Below are 19,237 nucleotides of genomic sequence, written 5' to 3'. Positions count from 1 at the left end.
TTTTTCAGTTTCTGAGAGACATAAGTACATATTGCCTATAAGGTCACAATGACTTGATCATACATCTGCACATGTATAAATTTGTGTCCGTGAAAAAAAGTTTGTGACCAAACATTTCTTTGGTACTGGAAGGATGACAGGGTTCTAAAGTAAAAGAAGCGCAACAAACACAGACACCAAAAACTCCATACATAGAAGTAAAAACAAGAAAGTCATGTGCAATGTATATAATATATATTCAGAAAGTGCAGAATTCTGTTTAATGACTTCTAATTCTCATAGAAAATTACAGCAATTCTCATTCATATACATGTGGTCCCCCTTCCAACAAGAAAATAGTTCATACACCTCAGATGTGTCATCTTCAAAAGATTTCTGTGTGAAAATCTTAGAATGTGCTGTCTACAACATGTACAATACACAGCCTTTTTTCATTTTTCTTATACAATGAATACAGAAACTTTTTTTAAAGCAATCCAACCACAACAATTCAAAAAGAAAGTTGAATACCAAGTCTCCATATTCCTTTTATGTATTTACAAGAAACTAACCAGTATAAGGCACTTGGAGAGAAAGGATGTCTTCTTTGTGTAAGACACTTAGACCATTGGTTAGAAAATGACTTCGATTTTATACAGCTTGCAGCAGCCCTATATAAGGCACAATAGGCACTAATCACTCACAAAATCCAAATCAAACCATGTTTGGTTGAAACATCATGTTTTCATAATTGTAAGAAAAAATCAATAAGTTTGCAAAAAAATATGAGCCTATATATGATACAGCATACAAGTGTGCAACAAGCTATGGTTCTATATTATACATCAGAATATGTCAGAAAAGACACCTTTATTGTTACAGAATTCTCTACATAGATTGGCAAATCTGTGCCGGCAATCATAACAACACAGACAGAATAATTGTGCCGCTCCGCTGAAAATATATACACAGTGTTCATGTCAGATAGCATCAGTCTCTGGTAGTCGTGCTGATGCTTTGTTGTTGCCTGGAGACGACCGTGGTCACGCCCGTTTTCTGCGTGAACGACGTGCTGGGCGGAACGGTCGTGGCCGGTTTGGTCCGGGTCGTGTGGCCTGTTTTCTGCGTCATCGTCGTGGTGAAGCCGGTCTTCACGAGAGTCTGTGGGCTGGCGGAGCTGGGCGGGAGGGCGATGATACGCGGCCGTGCCGTCAGGTTGACTTCACCACGACTGGCCTCCATCATGATGTTGGCCATGGTGTTCTCAATCACGTCTTCCAGCAGGCTGGCAAACTCTGGGGTCCTAGAGACATACAAGATTGAGTATGAGCTGCTGTTATACTGGAGAAAAGCAAACCAACCCCAACAATTCAAAAAGAAAGTTGAATACCAACTTGAAGTCTAATGTCCTCTTTATGTACCGGATATTTACAAGAAACTACTAGTGGGAACTTAGTGGGAAAGGATGCAGTGAGTTAGTGAATGAGAAGAAGCTTCAGATTTGCTCTATCTGACCTCTTGAGAGCCTGTTGCTGCTCCAGCTTGGCCTCCAGCTCCATGGTTTCCTCCACCCCGAGGGCGTCAATCCTCTCCTGACCCGGCTCCTCAGCCACGGGGGTCGGCACCTCGTACGACGGCTCAGGGGACTGGCAAGGGCAACACAAGGTCATTACTAAACACATCGTCCCTTCTATGATATTGTGGAAAAAGATCTTGGCTTTCAGTTGTAACATGACCTATAAAAACATCTAGTCATATATTATTAGACATATATTAAGCAACTGTGTAACTGTGTTTGACCCTGACCTCTTCTCTCATGACTTCAATGAAAAGTGTCCAGCAAGCTGATATGAGTATTTCCTAAATAAACAATGGCTCAAAGAAACAAACAAAACTATTTGCTTAGACACAAACTACCTACTGCATTTATCCTTCTGGAAAAGTCTATTGGAAGAAACGTGATGACAACTAAGAGGCTAAGAGGCTTATGGAATTCTTGACGACAAGTCTTCTCTAGACTCACCAGTCCTTGCAGTTCAGGTTCAAGATCAGGCGACACGGCGACTGGCGGCTCCTCCAGCGGTGACACCCTCTCCCCCTCCTCCTGCCCGTACTCAGGAGACTGCGGCAGGGATGGCTCCCCTAGCGGCTTCTCACTGAACTGCGTGAAGTACGGAATGGGCTCGTTCTTGATGTTGTCCACTGCTTCCTGGAAGTTAGGGTCATCCAACAAGTCCCTGGAAAAACAATATTAAACATCTTTAGTACTCTTGACAAAGTCTTGAAAAAATTTTAGGATAGAAGACATGGCATAGCAAAGTTTTTATTCACAGCCACTTCTTTAACAAGAAACGACATTTCAATGACTGTATGCCATCTTCATCAGGGCAGTTCTGACTGGTTCACTGTGCACTGAAGCTAACTGATACTGGTTCATTGTGCACAGATGGTCATTGAAATGTCAGCTCTAGGGGTTGTGAATAAAGAACTTTCAAATTGCTATTTCAATCATTCAAGAACCTGAATGAAATGGATGTGGAAATGCTGTTTTATAAGAGCAAATAACAACATGCAACATGTTACCTGAGGATGTTGGACAGGACGTGGGACATGGTGTCCTTCTCCTCATGGCTGACCTCTCCAAGGTCGACAGGCCCCTCCTCCTCTCCCTCCTCCCCGTACATCCTCTTCTTCAGACTAGCTGTTAACTCTTCTCCCAACGTCCTGGGGGAAAACAGCAAATAATGTCAGTAAACACATAAACACAGTTCCTAGTTTTAGTCAACAACAAAATAGAGCCAAGTCAAAAGTTTAGGCTGCCAAAACTTTATTACCTGTGGAGACAACAAAAGTGGTGCAAGAGTGAAGAAAGACAACATTTGATGACATACACGTGTACATTTTTTTAATTTGCTGTAACATTTTTCTGGGTTGAAAGAATGGTATCATATCCTTATTCTTCTGTCAAAATGAAGCAAGTTATTGTTGTATGGTGATCTTTGATAACAGCTAAAAATCAATGCACATGTACAGATATCATAAGTAAAATGTGGTAGTTGCATGTCTGTATATATGTGAGTACAGTAGAAAATGGAAGAGAAGTCCCACCTGTCGATGAACATGACCTTGGCCTCCTCAGGGAAGTACTGCTGGAACTCCTCGATGGCGTGCGTGCGTGCCGTGGCTCCCAGGTGCAGGAGGAAGGCCCGTGGCGGCTGCGGCTGCTCCCAGATGTCATCACCTGCCGCAGACTTCTTCAGGTCAGGGGTGGACTTTCTAATAGGGGGGAGTGTCTGGGGTACACGGAAACAAAATTAATTATTGTCTTCATTCTCTCTTTTCTTGCTACTTTTTTTTCCTTTCTTTATCATATCCTTAGGCACTAGATTTTTGGGCAAACAAAATCAATTCAATGGTAGGCCTCTAAAGGCTGTTTTTATTCAGAAGGTCTGAGGAAGGAAGAAAGGAAGTCAGACTTTTTATATCCTACATACCGATAGTACTTTCCCCTAATTAATTATAAAGCCACCGGTACCATTGACATGTACCAATAAAACAAATCAATTAGAACATGGGCCAACATCTTTAGATTTTTATTATTTGCAGTGAAGTGACCTTTAGTACTTTTCTTATCTTTTCATTACCTTCTTCATCCTTTTAATCTTTCATCTTTCCATCTATACTTTTCCCAGTTTCCCATTTCTTTCATCAACCCATCCAGATGGACACATCTGTAACACTAGAGATCCTATGTATACAAATACCAATCACCTGTCATTTATTACCCACCTGATATCGCTTTAAGTCTCCCTCAGAGTTGGAGCGCTGTGGTTGGTCAATGCCAGACCGACACGGCCGCAGCACGCCGGACGTCGCTGTGCGAGAAGGCGGACCTTTCTCCTCGTCTGCGGTCAGGTTGTCCTCCGTGATCGTGAACTCATACTTCTGCCGTTCCTTCTCAGCTTCCCATTTCTACAGGGTCAACAGAATGTCATGTTACGTCAAGGGGAAGTCTAGATCTACAGGTTCTACTTTTACTATTGATGTATAACAGTGGTGTCAATGGCTAGGCTAGCAGACATGAGCAGGTTCGGTTCCTGGTATTTATCCTTGGGAAAGGGACTTTACTCAACTTTCCACCCAGGTATAAAATGGGTACCTGACTTTGGTTGGGGTTTATTATCATACTTATTTTGAAGAGTTATATGAGTTACAGGAATTGCCAATTTCTAATACACTGGCAGAAGAAGTATTTGATACTATACCTTAAGCTCCTTCTTGTACTTGGCCATCTCTGTCTCGTCTGTGACCTCACAGATGAGGTCAAGGTCATAGAAGGACGGTACACCCTTGGCAGTGAAGACGACCTTGCACAGAAGGCTCTCCTGTGGCTGCAGGACTCCTGACACTGGGGTGATGCCCAGGCACTGTATGGGAACAGGTAAAGGTCTTTACATCCAGCCATTTAGCATTTACCTGTTTGATTCACTCAGGTGCTAAAGCTTTGGGTATTTTCTGTGTTGATGATTGCATTTCTGTGCATACCAAATATTAGACACACAGTAAAACAAAGATAAATTACTGCCCTGATTTAAGAGTCTCTACATGTATGTGTACAAAAAATGTGTACACATACTGACTTCTGCAGTCAGTATGTGTACATACTGACTGCAGAAGGGACTAAAAGAAAATGGTCAGTAGACAGGTGGCCACTATAGCATTTTTCATGGTACATGTAGGTGGGAAAAATAATCAGAGACAAAGAGACAAGCAGAAAAAAGGGCTACAGTGATCAGGTGGTCTGTATGCTCCAGTAGTTACTAGTACAAATTTGACTGTAGATACAAACTGTTATTTTGACAAACCCCCTACCTGACTGGCGAGTGCAGACGTGTAGTGCCACTCAAACGACACCACGTGGTCGGGTGAGCGGTTGTACAGGAACAGGACTGTCCGCTTGCGGCTGAAGAGCGGCATGTTTCCAAACGACACCCGCTCCTCGTTCAGGAACACCAGCTGGCCGGGCACAGGGACACTCTGGACACCTGGGACAGCAAATAACAACAACAGTTAGAGGTAATGTCAAAATATATTATCATCTACTGTGCATGATCTATACAGTTGTATCAGTTCTAACCAGGGCTCTAGCCAGCACCAGATTTCCCATCAATTACTGGTACTTTGTGGCGTGTGACAGCAATATTTTAAAACCTATCTGACGGGGAGTGTGCTGAAGGAAAAAAAATTCAAGCTAGCTAGAGCCCTGGTTCTAACACCAAAGCATGAGATATCATGCCCATGTACCCTGCTGCAGCACCTGACAAAACTGCTAAAGTATCCAAAATTGACTTTGACCTTTGTTGTTCCAATCCCAACCTACCTACCATACATCATTAAGTATACTGCTGTGTAGAGGCTTATACACAGTATAAGAACAGGATACTTACCCGGTACCCCGCTGAAGGAAGCTTGTTCCGTGATGGGCATGGTATCTCCCATGATCCTCCTGTCATACCCCACCCCTGTGAAGGTGATGAGTGCCGTGTCCCCACCCACGATGTGAATGGGCACGTCCACCTGCAAACATGGAAACACATGCATTCATTATGATGAACAATTCGATGGAAATCGTATCTCATGCTAGACTGGCTAGACATTGTGTCCTTGGGAAAGGCACTTAACATGCCTTTCTTTACTTGCCCAGGTATAAAATGGACTTTGGCTGGGGAGGTAAAAGAGGGTGGAAGGAGAGGGAAGGGCTCCGCCTTCCAAAACTGTGCTCTAGACAAAATGAACTAACAACCCTATGCTCTTATGGCCTCAAAAAAGACCATGAGACTATCTTTACCTTTACTTTTTTTTACAGACAATGAAGACAAAAGCACTCACCATGTATGTCTTAGCTTCAAACGGTGAGAAGACCCATTCAATGTCGGCTGTTCTGCCTGGTGGAATGTCCCCTATGGGGTTCAGACATTCAAAGATCTTCTGGTTATAGTTTTCCCCCTGTAGGAGGTCAAGTGGGGTCAGGTCCAGGCGGTAGGTCACAGGGACGGCACCTCCGTTATACAGCTCATACACCTGGGGGGAAAGAAGAGATTTTAAAGAAATTTATTCACATTTGTTTAAAGAGGATTGGGCAAAAGCCATCTCCACAAAAACATACATAAACAAATATTAAGACAATGCATTTGAAAAGAAGGCAAGAAAAGCAATACATTGTTCCTAGATATTTCAAACCAAATTTTAACCTTTTGGACTTCTGCGTACTCATTTATAACCAACAGCTTTTCAGCACCAAGGTCAAGAACAGAAAGATACATGTACTATGAATGGATTCTGAATACAGGCCATGAGGCCAAGTTCTTTTGCCCTATTCATCTCCTGAATCAAACACATCTTGATGTCCTGCTATTTATTACCTTCGCCAAGAAGGTTATGTTTTCAGTAGCGTTTGTCCGTCTGTCCGTTTGTCTGTTTGTGAACAGTATAACTCAAGAAGCTTAATATGGATTGTCATGAAACTTGGTATGTGGGTAGGTCTTGATGAGACCTAGAAATGATTAAATTTTGGGCCCCCTGGCGGCTTTTGTTGGTACTGCAGCAGAACTTCCTGTTTTGATATCTCACGACCTAGACAAGCTAGGGTCACGAATTTTGGTTGGTAGATAGCTCTTGGGGTAGGGAAGAAGTGACATGAGTTTGGGCCCCCTAGCAGGTTGTTCTGGAACTGCAGGAGCATTTCTTGAAAAATCTCCGAAGTTGGATAACTCAAGAACCGGTTAACGGATTGTCATGATTTTTGGCATGTAGGTAGCAATTATGCAAATCAGGACCTAATTTGCATAATTAATGAGGAAATTTTATAAATCTGCTTCATTTGATAATAGGATTATGAAACACTCGTGACATGTAATTGAGAACGAGAAAAACATCTGAGGTTATAGATTATGTAAATAAAGACCTAATTTGAATAATTAATGGGAAATTGTTATAATTTCATAGTTGTAATTGCTGGGAACTTCATACTTGCCGCATTTGGAAGTTAAGAGAAGGTGAATATCAATGAAGATAATTTATTCACATTATGACCTCATTTGCATAATTTATGAGGAAGTGCTACAATAGCCTATTTTGTTAAGATGAGGCTGTCATTGGGTGGAGAATATGATCAACTGATGTAATCCATGCAAATGACGCTCTTATTTGCGAAATCAATTATTAAAATTGTATAATTCGTCAACCGGAAGGGTTAACATCATTTGGCGAAGGTATGAGATCGTGGAACTCTTGTTTTAAAACAAAATTCCATGACTGTCGTCCCTCCCCACAGACAGAATGGACTAGCCCTGACCTGTTTAGGAGGAAAGGTTGCGCCAACGGGAACAGGCGCGAACATGTGCCTGCTGCTGGGGAAGTGCACGTATTTCCTCTCCGGGTCCACCGTCACCCCGACAAAGTTCAGCAGAATCTCCCGCCCTCGCATCAACTTGAACAGTACAGGCAGTCGGTCTGTACCAACCATATCATGGCTGTGGGGAAGAAAACATTCAGATACATGAGACCCATTCTAAAAAAAGCAAAACAGAGAGTAGTAAACATACTGCATATTTAGCCTTTAGACTTAACAGCTGCAGCAATATGTGCTTTCTTCTATTTCCCAAGAGTCAATCCTCACCTGTAAGTGAAGGTGACAGTCTGTGTCTGTCCTGGGTCCAGCCGTCCTTTTTTGGGTTTGACAGAGAAGAGTCTGTTGTCTGTCACCCTCATCTGGTGCAGCTCCTCCTCATCAAACTCCCCCGTCTCCGCCCAGTACTCCAGCTCCAGCTGAAGGTCTGTCGGGAACAGGAAGGCCCTGGGAAAGAGAACAGAATTTTTGTTGTTGTGAACAGGAAAGCTCTGGGAAGGAGAACAAAATTTTTGTTGTTGTGAACAGGAAGGTCCTGGGAAAGAGAACAGCTGAAGATTGCATACTTTCTGTATAAAAGTTATAACTACAACTGAAGTCTTTAAGCTCAGCTTTGATTATAGAAGCCATTCTCATATGTACCATTCAGAAGTGACAGTTCCAGTGTTCTCCAACAGTAGATCCACCACACATTCCTCACTCCCCACTGGTGCGGCGCTGAAGTTAAAGTCCAGAATGGCTCGTGTGTAGACAGGAGGTCTGTATCTGGTACTGAGAGGAAAACAACACTGGATTATTCTCACAAGTAATGGTAGTGTTTGTCAGGACATTTTGTACAGTATACATGGTTATCTTCATTCTGATGTTTTTGTTCATTAAAGGTGGCTGTCTTTACTTCAACAGGAATTCCTACAGCAACAACAATGTGGGATTCAGCACTAAGGACAAGGCCTTTGATAGAAGGAAATTTTATCAGCAAGAAAACAACACATATTGCATACACATTGATTGTAACACATTGTGATTAAAACAGTGATTAAAAGATTATAAGACTTGATGACCATACCTGTGTCTGGTGGGGTGAACATAGGTGAGCTCATCATCGGCCGGGTCAGAGTCCAGGCACAGGTTCATGTTGTCCAGGGAGAACAGAGACCACAGCTGCCGCTTGCTAATGCCGATGCCGCTGCCATAGCAACGGGCGTCCGTGGCAACCAGAGTAGGGTACACGCCCTGCACAACCACCTCACACAGGTCTGATGGGTCTGGGAACACTGGGTTCACACTGCGACCTGGGGGGAGAATTCAGAAAAAAATTGATACCATCACTAATTGTTGCTACATTCTGCTTTAGCTGGAGATAGGTTTACAGTTAATTCCTTTGCCATGTGTTAATCATTTCTAACAGACCCCACTGCTATATCATACACTGTCAGTCTCATCTAACTCTAAGTCATAAAATCCTATCCACACCATTGCCCCCTCCCTACAACACTGCCCCCCTCCCCACACCCACCATCAGGAGTCAGTAGCTGGTACATGATGTTGAAGGTGTACGTGGCACGTCTGGTTGGCCGGATGGTCAGGAGGATCCTGTTCTTGGCCCGGGCTGGAAGCATGCCTCGATCCTTCTCCAACTCCAGAACTGTGAAAGAAAAATCAACAAAACTCATCCATACAGTCATGATGATACTTCAACTTTGTTTGATCAGACGAAAAGACCATTTCTGGTAGCCTGGTAGAATTATGACAGCAGGTAATTATGGGATAAGTTAATGTCTGACCTATCCTGTCCCTATTGGCTGCTTCATCGTTAGCGGTACCAGTGATGGTCTGGAACACGATGAGTTTGTAGTGCAGCGTGCAGCTGTTGTCATTGTACAGAACAATCTCCTTGGAGACAGAACTTCCAACAAGGACAGTCTGGAGGTCAATCTCTCTCTGTTCAGCCTGTCATTTGGAAATAGAAAGAAAAAAGAATAAATGAGTAAACAAATGAATGAATGAATGATTGAATGCATGCATAAATGAAGAAATACTTGACTGAAATCTAGATCTTAATACTGTAATAAGTCCTTCTTTAGAGCCAACTCCAAGATGTTTACTCTGATACTAGTCTAAAAGTGGTCTGTATTGTGGAGTGATGCAAGCAACTTATAAATATGCCTGATAAATAAAGTTGTGCAAATGTTTTGAACATTAATACTCTTACCTGTATGTTTCCAGCACTGCCCTCCCCAATGACTCTCAGCATATATTTCGTCTTCTCTCCGATGGCACCTGTAGGACTGGTTGTCATGGTGATGAGGGTTGGCTTCAGGACGTATTTGGTCTCCTCTGAAGGAGAAAACATCCACGTGTGTTCCTGCTCCTGATTGGGTAGAATAGTTCCCGCAGTCGGCTCGACGGCAAGGCTCTTCCTGTCATCACTGTTGAGACGCCACTCGAACTGGACGGGCAGTCTTGAGGTATTCTGGAGACAGTACTTCTGGACAGTGGTTGTGCCGATGCTTGTACTCTTAAAGAAGAGCTCTCCCTGACAGACAAAATTATATAAAAGACAAAATTAGATAAAAGATATAAAATATATAACAAATATATTATCTGAGGTGTCACTCATTAGATCTTGCAATATTTGTGATATAAACTGAACAATTTTCCTCTTCTTAAATGGATTCTTATGTTTTCTGGACAGTAGACTTACCTGTGAAGGTAGATACACCTCAGCTGACTCTGCCGACCCCACCAAGGTCACCTCATGCATGTGTTTGTCATTGTCGTTCATCCTACAGGGCAGCTGGTACCTGTAGGTGTCTGCTACAGCTGGCAGCATCCTGAAGGCATACAGCTGGTGAGACTTGGGCGGGATGAGCCCCTTGGATGGCTTGATCGTGAACGTCTTTGTCTCGTCTTGGCTGAAGACATACTGTATGGGAGTGTCGCTGTGGTTGGTGAGAAGAGCGGTCCGGTAGGTGCTCTCGTTCGGGTTCACGGCAGGAAAGACGACACGTTTGGAATCCAGGGTGAAGCGTGGAAGGAATGTTTCCTTTCCGAGCTTGAACGTGTGGCCGATGCAGGTCAGCGTGAGGCACCACGGCGGGCAGAAGGACTTGTCCTCCACCAGTTTGAAGTCTCGCATGCTTTTGTAGAAGGCGAAACATTCCAGTTCTGCCCCGAAAAACTGGTCTTCTGCATCCGGTTTGAAGGTCACACGGAACGACGTTGCCCCCTCCGACGGAATGTCGCACGTCTGCGGGGTGACGGAGAAGATGTTGCTGTCGCGACACATCCAGTACACCGTGATCTTTCCCTTCGTGTGATTGGTCAGGTGGACCACCTGAGAGGGGATCTTCTTGAAGTTGGTGCAGCGTCCGAAGTCGGCCTGGTGGAGGTCAGAACTGACATGGCGGACGGAGTACGTGACGTCGCTGTAGTGGCCGTCGTCGAAGAATTCCGTCATCGGAGAGGGATGGAAGGGTGGGTGGGTGAAGGGCTCCACAGCTTCAGCCTTTTGTGACAAATGAAAATTTCCTTTATGTTGTTGAAACATACAAAGTCAATCATAAAACCTAACACATAAGCAAGCATGAGTGTAGCGGCATACAGCAATATCATGTAGGACGTACAAAGTGTCAGTATATGACATATAAAATGCGGGATTCAAAAAAAGTCAGATGTGAGTTGATATAATATACATGTAGATTGTTTCTAATGTTACTAAGAGGAAATATGGATTGTAAACAAATTACAACAATATTGCAAAGCCAGGCACAAAGGCCTGAGGAATTATCAAATTCGAAATGATGAGATCTGCAGAAATTTTACCTCTTTCAGCACAATTTCACCAGTTTCATCGAATTCTAACATAAAGTCCTTGAGTAGGCATGAAATGTACAAGGGGAGACGTACAATCATGTAAGTATGAGCATTGTGGGGATGATTCAGAACTGTTTTTTTTTCAAATCAGAAAGAAAGCAGAGAATCGGAGAACAAAGAACTTTAAATTGGTATGGAACAACACTACAAATGGCTGTAAAATCCTCACCTCCTTCAACATTAGTGCGCCGGTCTGGTCCAGCTGCAGCTTGTTTTCCTTGACCAGGTTGTTGAGCAGTTCTGGCGGGAAGAGGGAGAAGCCTCGCTCCACGTGCTTCTGGTACCGCTCCAGGTGGTGCAGGTGCAGCACAGCTGGCTTGACCAGCTCAGTGTGACAGGTGCCAATCATGTCCACATACAGGGGATCCTGGAATAACAGTTAGATGCTGTTATATCAATATTATAGTATGAGTTTAGTATGTGAACAGTACAGGAGGTTCTATGTTGATATCCTACTGTTTTGCCCAGGGATCATCAGGACAAAATTTAACTGTATGTAAGAGTACATCTTTTTGATTTATGCATGTACTGTTTATAAGAGGAAATCTTTTTCACAGAAAGTTAGTAAAATGTGTCATTAGTACAACAGTAATGAATGAACAGATAAATTTGTACATGTAAATAGAATTTTTAATAAGAAATATGGCATGAAGTCTTTAACACTATGACCTTCAAGATATTCTTTCCCTACTCCAGCAAAGGTATGATTTGTCTTTGTGACAAAGAGTCTTTCTGTAAATACTCCTGTTTATCACTCACATGATTGTGCACAAGACAAGCAACTCTTCTGTAGTAGTTGATGGGGTGGACTGGACAGAAGTGGACCACTACTTTGTGCAGGCCTTGTGGAGGCAGAACTCCCGACACATGCTCGAACTTGAACACACTCTCCCTGCTGTCTATCATGAACTGGTAGGAGGCTGGCAGATCTGTCTCATTCACGATGTTGAAGGTCTGTGTGACCGTACCGCCTGAGTCCACACAACCAAAGGCTAGGGCCTGGGACCCAATGGACACACTTGGTCCTGAAAAAGGAAAATAAAACCTTGTATCAAAATCAAAATCTGACAAAAAGTGAGCCTTTTACTGTAACACAGGCTGTGTACCATACCTTTTTTTTCTTTCACTGACATGCATGTAAAAATCATAGTCATTTTAGCCTTCTAAAAAAATTGTAAAATGTATAGAACACATTTATCTAAAGCAACAAAAATCGTGCCACATTAAGTACATGGCATAAGATTGGCAGCTAAAATCAGAATACAACAGAGAAAGATCAACTGTCTAATCTGAAGTATTACAAAACTTGTCATCCTTCTCAGTTTCCACAGTATATTCACTGTATAATGAAGCCAGGCATGATTCCAACTTACCCCTCGCCTTGCCCACACATTTGATAACAGCTTTGCTGATGTTCCCGATGGCCACCACATTCAGATAGTCCATGGACGTCTCTCCCACCAGCTCAGGCCTGAAGATGAGAGGGATTTTACAGGAACTGTTTGGCGGTGCAGTCCCTTCTTTCACACCGACAGAGAACACGGTATCAATACGGGAGGTGGCCTCGGGATGGTTAACCTTGAAAGCTGCTTTCACCTGAAGCAAAAAATGGAAAGATTTTGTGAGAAACAGTTGTTCGTGAAAGAAATAAATTTTTAAGTAGTTTTAAACCAGTTATGCTTCATGAATTCAATGAACAGTTGGGCTACTTTCAACTGGACTATGCATGGTACTAGTTGCTTTTGAGATGCAATGTGTGTACATAGAAGATGAAAGAAAGAAAAAAAGCAGATATATAACAAAAGCATCATACTAACAGGTGAGAGGTTTTGAAGTTCCACCCATTTCTCCACAGACTTGCCGACAGGAACGGTGCCAAAGTCCACAAGAGTTTCCGCGGTAGCGCCAAATGTCTGCGTATCTTTCCCTTCGGTCCTCACCACAATATGTGGAAATTTGCCTGTAAAAACACATAAAACAATGAATAAAGTGACATGGCAGTGATAGTTTACAGTGTTTTTCTGCCCATCAAAACAAACTACATTAATTAACTTGACTTATTCTTGCTTCTTCTCCCATGTTTTTTGGAAGCATCTGATTTATGTGAATGATAACAATGCAAGTAAAAATAGTTTCAGTAACCTTACCAATGCCTTCTAGCTTCACTGTACCAAAGTAGACATTCTCTGGACCATAGTTGCACACTGCTACTGCATCATAGACCATCGCACCCTGAAAATAACAAACAAGTTAGAATTCAAAGGCAGTATTTACACTACAGTAGATACATGTTGTATTGTTTTTCATTGTCATTTTCATGCCACTTGCCTTTCAGAAAGAATGTACAAATAAACTCAACATGACCTTGCAAAGTCTTACCATAGGTTTGAATGTGACCCTGATGGTACATGATCCATGTGGAGGGAGGGTGCCAGATGCTGGCTCCATGGTAAAAGCTGATGCAACTTTCCACTTGAAGGGTGTTTCAAGTTCACTGTAGTCACAAAAAAAAACACATCATGAGCATTCAATAGAAAACTTAATAAATGCTGAAACAATGTTGACCAGTTGAAAATCAGTTCTCAAAAAGACTCTTCTGATTAGTATTAAGAGCTTAAATATTAAAGTTATGCATAGGTAACAGCAACAAGTTCATTTCTCAGAAATGAAATAAAATTTCAGATTACCTATTGATGACTTGCATATTACAAACAAGTGATAACAAAAATAAGGCATATCAACAACATCAGCTACACAACTGAACATTTACCTTAAATTTTTCAGCTCAAATGTGGCATTGACAGCATCATAGGCAGCACAGGTACCAAGGTTGACTGCCTCTGGCATAGACAGGCTTTCTTGGGGTAGAATTCCTTTCAGAGGAATGGTGAACTTTCCCTCCTAAAATAGGAAACAAAAAAGAAAAAAAAGTAGTTAAAACTTGCTCCTTGACAAGACCATTACTTCTTTTCATATTGACAAAAATTTCAGCAAGTAATTCTTTCAAGTTGGAGAGCAGTTTAAATTTTCTCGCAGCAAATAGTGTTACTTACAGATGTGGAGAATTCTATGGCATCTTCATAAACAGCCTTCTCCAGCGGTCTGAAGGTGACGGGGAGACAGAAGCTGGTGCCTGGGCTCAGCTGGAGAGGCTTAGGGAACAACGTGTGGAAGAACGTGGTGCTGGGAAGGCTGCAGAGGAAGAATACATAGTTTTACATGTCAGTGAATTTCATACCTTGAAAAAGCATTTTACACCTATTTCTTTACTCGACTCAGGTAAAAATGAGCTTCTGTTAGTGTTAGACACATCCTCTTGGATGGGACAAAAAGCTGCAGTTCCCGTATTTGAGGACAGCCACACCTCTAGCACAATATAAAGAACCACGATAAACCCTTCAAGATTTTTGAAAAGAGTAGGGATGTGGGTTACATCCAAGTGTGAGTGGATCAAACCTTAAAGTCTAGTCTTAAGCAGCTTGTACCTATTGTACAAAAATGTTGTGTTATGCCTTAAGGCAGTTTTGGTTATGCAAAACAAACAAATCTGTTGGCAACACTGACCTGTACTTGATTTTCTCCATCTTGACCTTACAGTTCCTGAGGACCAGTTGTTTTGTGTACTCCTTGCCTGGCTCCCAGCCCTGCCAGGTCATGTTCCCTGTCACCTCAATCCCATAGTAAGTGGACTGCACGGTTTTGTCTGCCTTACTGACTTTTAGGAGCCTTTTCTTCTTAAGGGGTTTCTTGTTGTGAGGTGAAGAGGGCTGAAAATTTTGCACATAAAAAAAAAAGATAATTTAGTTTTAATCAGAAATGATGATATAAATTAAGCCAATAGGTTAATGAGAGGTAATCCTTGCAATACATACATGACATAGTACTACAGTATTTAGTAGTGGAAGATTGAAATCTCTTTCCCTCTCTAGAAATGAAAAATGAAAAAGATTGGATACTGAATAAGTAATTTATGGGAAAAATCTAATTGTTTTATAAGATATTATATAGGTTTTCTCCATATATACTACTTACTTACTTTCTTTTTTTGACTTGAAACCTTATGTTTTAATTCTATACCTACCTTTTCTCGTGTGTAATGAGTTTTAACATGAATATAAGATATAACCCTGTGTTTTATAAAGGTAGTGAATTTAAGAAGTAGCTCTTTAAAACAGTACCTCCATGACAGTAACATTCCTGTTGGCATGGTTCAACATATGTGGGGGCTGCACAATCACTGGCATCTTTATCTTCTCTCTTCAACAAGTCTGCAGACGACAAAACAACAAAACAAAACAAAAATACAGTGAATGATCTGGTCAAAATCATAATGTTCCATATTCGCTTTCTAGGCTATATATCATTTACACACATACACACACATGCATAAAACACACAATTACTAGTATACGGTTACAATCATAGGGTGGGGGAGCACTGTTGCATATGTAAACAACACAACAAAAATATGTATGATTCTATTAAGAAAGTGGCATACTACATCTAGCTCACCATTTACCTTATTTTTTACAGTATCTATTGATTTTGAAGGTATCAGGTCGTTTCGATACATCGCCTGTTCGATACAGATTTTGAAATTTTGAAATCAAGAAGTCATCACTATCAAAATTTATGGTTAATACATATGCTAACAATATCCACACAAAGCACATACAACACATGGTCTTACAAAGTTAACAGTTTCAGCTTGATGGCAAGAGACTGTTGAAGACTGTATGAAGCGGAGGGACCTTCTCGAGGTTAGTTCTATTTGAAACCAAATGTCAAAACAAAAATTATACAAGTCTTCTCAGCAACTGTTGAATTTGTAGCAACATGATTAAAATAGTAATAGCTGTATTTCCTCTTAAGCATTGACTCTGATCTCATGTAAACCTCGTCTTTTTGTACATTACACTTTGTAAAACGAGTAAATGTACCATAATGCTGAGGCTTACCTTCAGAAATGCAGCAAAATTCAAGTTTTCATCCCTAAAAAGTTCATACTACTTCTCCAGCGCCATATTGTTTTCGGAACACAAGATGGCGACTGTTGCTAGGAAGTAGACGAGTCCATTACTAAAAAAATTGGGGGGACATAGTGTTAGTACTGCATAGTTGTTAAGTTCATATTCTATCTTAAAATCATCAATTAGTATGATGCTAGATAAATAGATATATATTTTAATTTATTATATATTCCATACTTTATTCAGTGTTGTTTAAGTTGATGTCAAATACATAACAAATACTCTTAGTTTACCTAGCGATGTGATTACAATAGAATGTTCCACCTCCAGTTTAATTTTGCCAGATTGATTCGAACAAGTTAGTTCCTGGCATTACAACAATTTGATATTGTGTACTGGTAATACTGAGCCAAAGATTTCTCATAGTAAAATTTATAATGAAAACGTTTTGAACAAAATATTTGACCCTGTGATTTGAGTTCACTCTCGTTCCCAGAGCATTTTGCTCGGTAGCTACGCAAACCACTACACACATGATTCTGGGTACGAGACTGCGTGACAGCAGAAGACGAAAATAAGTATGGCGGGTTGACCGGCCGATCGAACGTTCGGTGAAGTTTTGACCAACATTGTGGCTGTCTAGTCGCAGATTGGGCTGTTATACTACCTCCACAGGTAAGAAAAACCAAGTCCTATTATTTTCTGACAGAAATGTATGTGTTGGTCGTCCGAAATCTCAACACGTATGAAGAAACGTGTGCCCCGTCCTGAACTGTGCTGTCAGACCGCTACAAGCCGGTTTTGGCTCTGGTTTGAAGTGATGCATTACATGCTGAATTTGACACCTTCATATATACACTACCAGGACCGTAAAATTTAACGATTTACGCTGTTACACAAACAAACGCACGGCGTGTACACGTTCGTACGCACGGCGTGTGCACATTTGGGGCGGAGTCCAGATCAGCGGGGAGTCAGCTCATTATCACTGGGATACCGATAATGGGCCGCTGGTCTGCACGGTAGAGAAATAATTACGTTTGATTTTACGACAGTTGTATACCGGTCACGTCAGCGCGCAATGTCGTAATACTAGTATTGTGTGCCCATTACGGCGCACGAATAGAATCCTATATCTACCGGTCAAAATTAGTCAGCTGCGGGCGAAAGTTGCCTTTCGTTTACATTTTGGGCTAGCCATTTTCGTATAGGAACTGTCGTAATTCTTTGAAGATAATAATTAAAGTTCGTGTGCCGGCATTTATCCCGCGAACACAGCGTAATAATTTGCCGATTTCTTCTGCGTCGCCATGTGCTCCCCGCCGGCGCTGCCGAAATGGATTGCGTAATGCTCTACAATTACAGCGGTGTACAATTTGTACGATATTTAGCGGTGAGGATTAGTGGTTAAAAGATTTCCTAGGTCCTTCCCCCCGGGTCAAAAATTTTTCCAAAGCCCGGCGAGAATGATATACTAGTAAACTGGTCGACACATGACGTTTACACGGCCAGCAGAAACCGATGCGGCCGGCCGGCCACGAGGCGGCGCGATCTTACTGACGAATAAACAACACAAAAACGAAAAGCCAGTGTTTTGTTCGGCACGGGGCTGAATATGTGCTTACGGGGAGGAAAGACCACGGGTATTTTTTTCCATATTATATCAATCAAGTATTGAATAAACACCTCATGAGTTATTGCATCCGCCAAATCGCTTTAGATAAAACAGTGGTTTTCAAAAATGAGTTCTTGTAGGAATGGAGTAGTAATCCTGACATTGAAAGTCAAAATTCACACACATCTCGTACATGTCGTAGTAGAACATTTCTCCCAAGACATCACGGCGCCCCATGGCCAGCCCTGTCAAAATTGATTGATTTACTCCGACGCAACCGCCGAAAGGGGCGGCTTGAGTTTCAGATCAAAGAAGTCGGTACAACTTTCGCTACACGCGTGCCAAGGAGGTTGTCGGTATACAGGAAATTACGCTGCCGATAAAATGTTTCAGGGCTTCTATTTTATTCTACGGCGGCCGCTATTAGATACGGAATACGATTTGGTAACAAAAACAAACATAAAAAAGCAGGTTATAATTTAAAGATTTAAACACAAGGAGCTTTGATTCATTTTCTACTGCAGTTTAAATGGATTTTGAACACGTCTACTTTCTGTCAGTATGTGTAACCAATAATGTCCTTGGTGTAACCTACGAAAAGCTGCGGATATTTTTTAATCATTCAGATCAAGGTTTAAACCTCCTGGTGCAGATTATACTAGTACTAATTTATAGCAAGAATGAATATGGTGTGTCTGATAGTCGGAGACGCAACGGTCGTTTCAAAACCAGTCCGTTGCGCGTCATGTTTTCTTTTGTATCGTCGACAGCTCTCACTGAATATAACAGATTTTGTTGGAAAAGTCTCGGGGTCACAGCCCCCCATTTTTATATAAGATATATTTCTGACAGGTTATTAACTTTTTGTATGTTTTCTTTTATACATACAGGTGCTTAGAGACTAAAACTGCACGAGGGAGAATACTGCATGCGCATGCCGACTCGTTCCGACTCTTCCGAGAGTTTTTATCAATATAGTTTTTGGAGCGATCATAGTTTGTCCAAGGACATTGTCACATTATGTCCTTGGTTTGTCCTAACATGGAGGTAGATCTCTTCTACCTCCATGGTCCTAACTCTAAGGTTGTACCTTATTGTTCCCAGTAACATAGTGTTGAGAAGCCTTTTGGACACAAGTAACTAAGAAATGATACTCTAAAGAACATGCATTTTGTTCTCACGCAGGTATTTTTATAGGAAAATATCTTTCTTCACTGCTATCTTATTTTACTAAGTAATTGTGAAAACAAGGAAAACACGTGGAAATTTTTGTAACCTCCGTGGTAAAAAAATCCGGTTTGGACTCCACATTTGATGCATATCTGTAACAGGTTTTTGTTATATTTTTCATGCAGAGCTAAGCTAGGGACAGACAGTGCCATACAGAAA

At 41.7% G+C, this 19,237-nt stretch overlaps 1 protein-coding gene across 1 annotated transcript; it reads right to left on the bottom strand.

Moving 5' to 3' along the window:
• Window positions 1-235: 235 nt before the first annotated feature.
• Window positions 236-16,320, bottom strand: LOC109465239 (cilia- and flagella-associated protein 65-like). Its single transcript, XM_019762382.1, has 29 exons — window positions 16,222-16,320; window positions 15,442-15,531; window positions 14,828-15,030; window positions 14,317-14,455; window positions 14,034-14,164; window positions 13,643-13,757; window positions 13,411-13,495; window positions 13,081-13,223; window positions 12,637-12,859; window positions 12,023-12,288; window positions 11,433-11,630; window positions 10,092-10,895; window positions 9,600-9,923; window positions 9,172-9,337; window positions 8,904-9,032; window positions 8,454-8,679; window positions 8,030-8,158; window positions 7,658-7,834; window positions 7,334-7,511; window positions 5,869-6,060; window positions 5,427-5,556; window positions 4,852-5,024; window positions 4,245-4,406; window positions 3,769-3,951; window positions 3,088-3,272; window positions 2,563-2,703; window positions 2,003-2,216; window positions 1,495-1,625; window positions 236-1,282 (listed from the first exon to the last, which is right to left on the bottom strand). The coding sequence occupies exons 2-29, from the start codon at window positions 15,505-15,507 to the stop codon at window positions 970-972; spliced, it is 5,526 nt and encodes a 1,841-aa protein (XP_019617941.1). The 5' UTR covers window positions 15,508-15,531; window positions 16,222-16,320; the 3' UTR covers window positions 236-969.
• Between the last annotated feature and the right edge of the window lie 2,917 nt (window positions 16,321-19,237).

Source organism: Branchiostoma belcheri, unplaced genomic scaffold (assembly GCF_001625305.1).
Source record: "Branchiostoma belcheri isolate BF01 breed outbred unplaced genomic scaffold, Haploidv18h27 scaffold15, whole genome shotgun sequence".
Lineage (NCBI taxonomy): Eukaryota > Metazoa > Chordata > Leptocardii > Amphioxiformes > Branchiostomatidae > Branchiostoma > Branchiostoma belcheri.
This window is presented reverse-complemented; position numbering and strand designations above follow the sequence as displayed.

Bases quoted from the DNA above. Each gene is read 5' to 3' on its own strand.
- LOC109465239 (XM_019762382.1), bottom strand. From the start codon at position 15,507: ATGCCAGTGATTGTGCAGCCCCCACATATGTTGAACCATGCCAACAGG. The intron at 12,860-13,080 runs GTTAGTATGATG...TTTTTGCTTCAG, and splicing joins AACTTCAAAACCTCTCACCT to GTGAAAGCAGCTTTCAAGGT. The intron at 11,631-12,022 runs GTGAGTGATAAA...CTGTTATTCCAG, and splicing joins CTTGTCTTGTGCACAATCAT to GATCCCCTGTATGTGGACAT.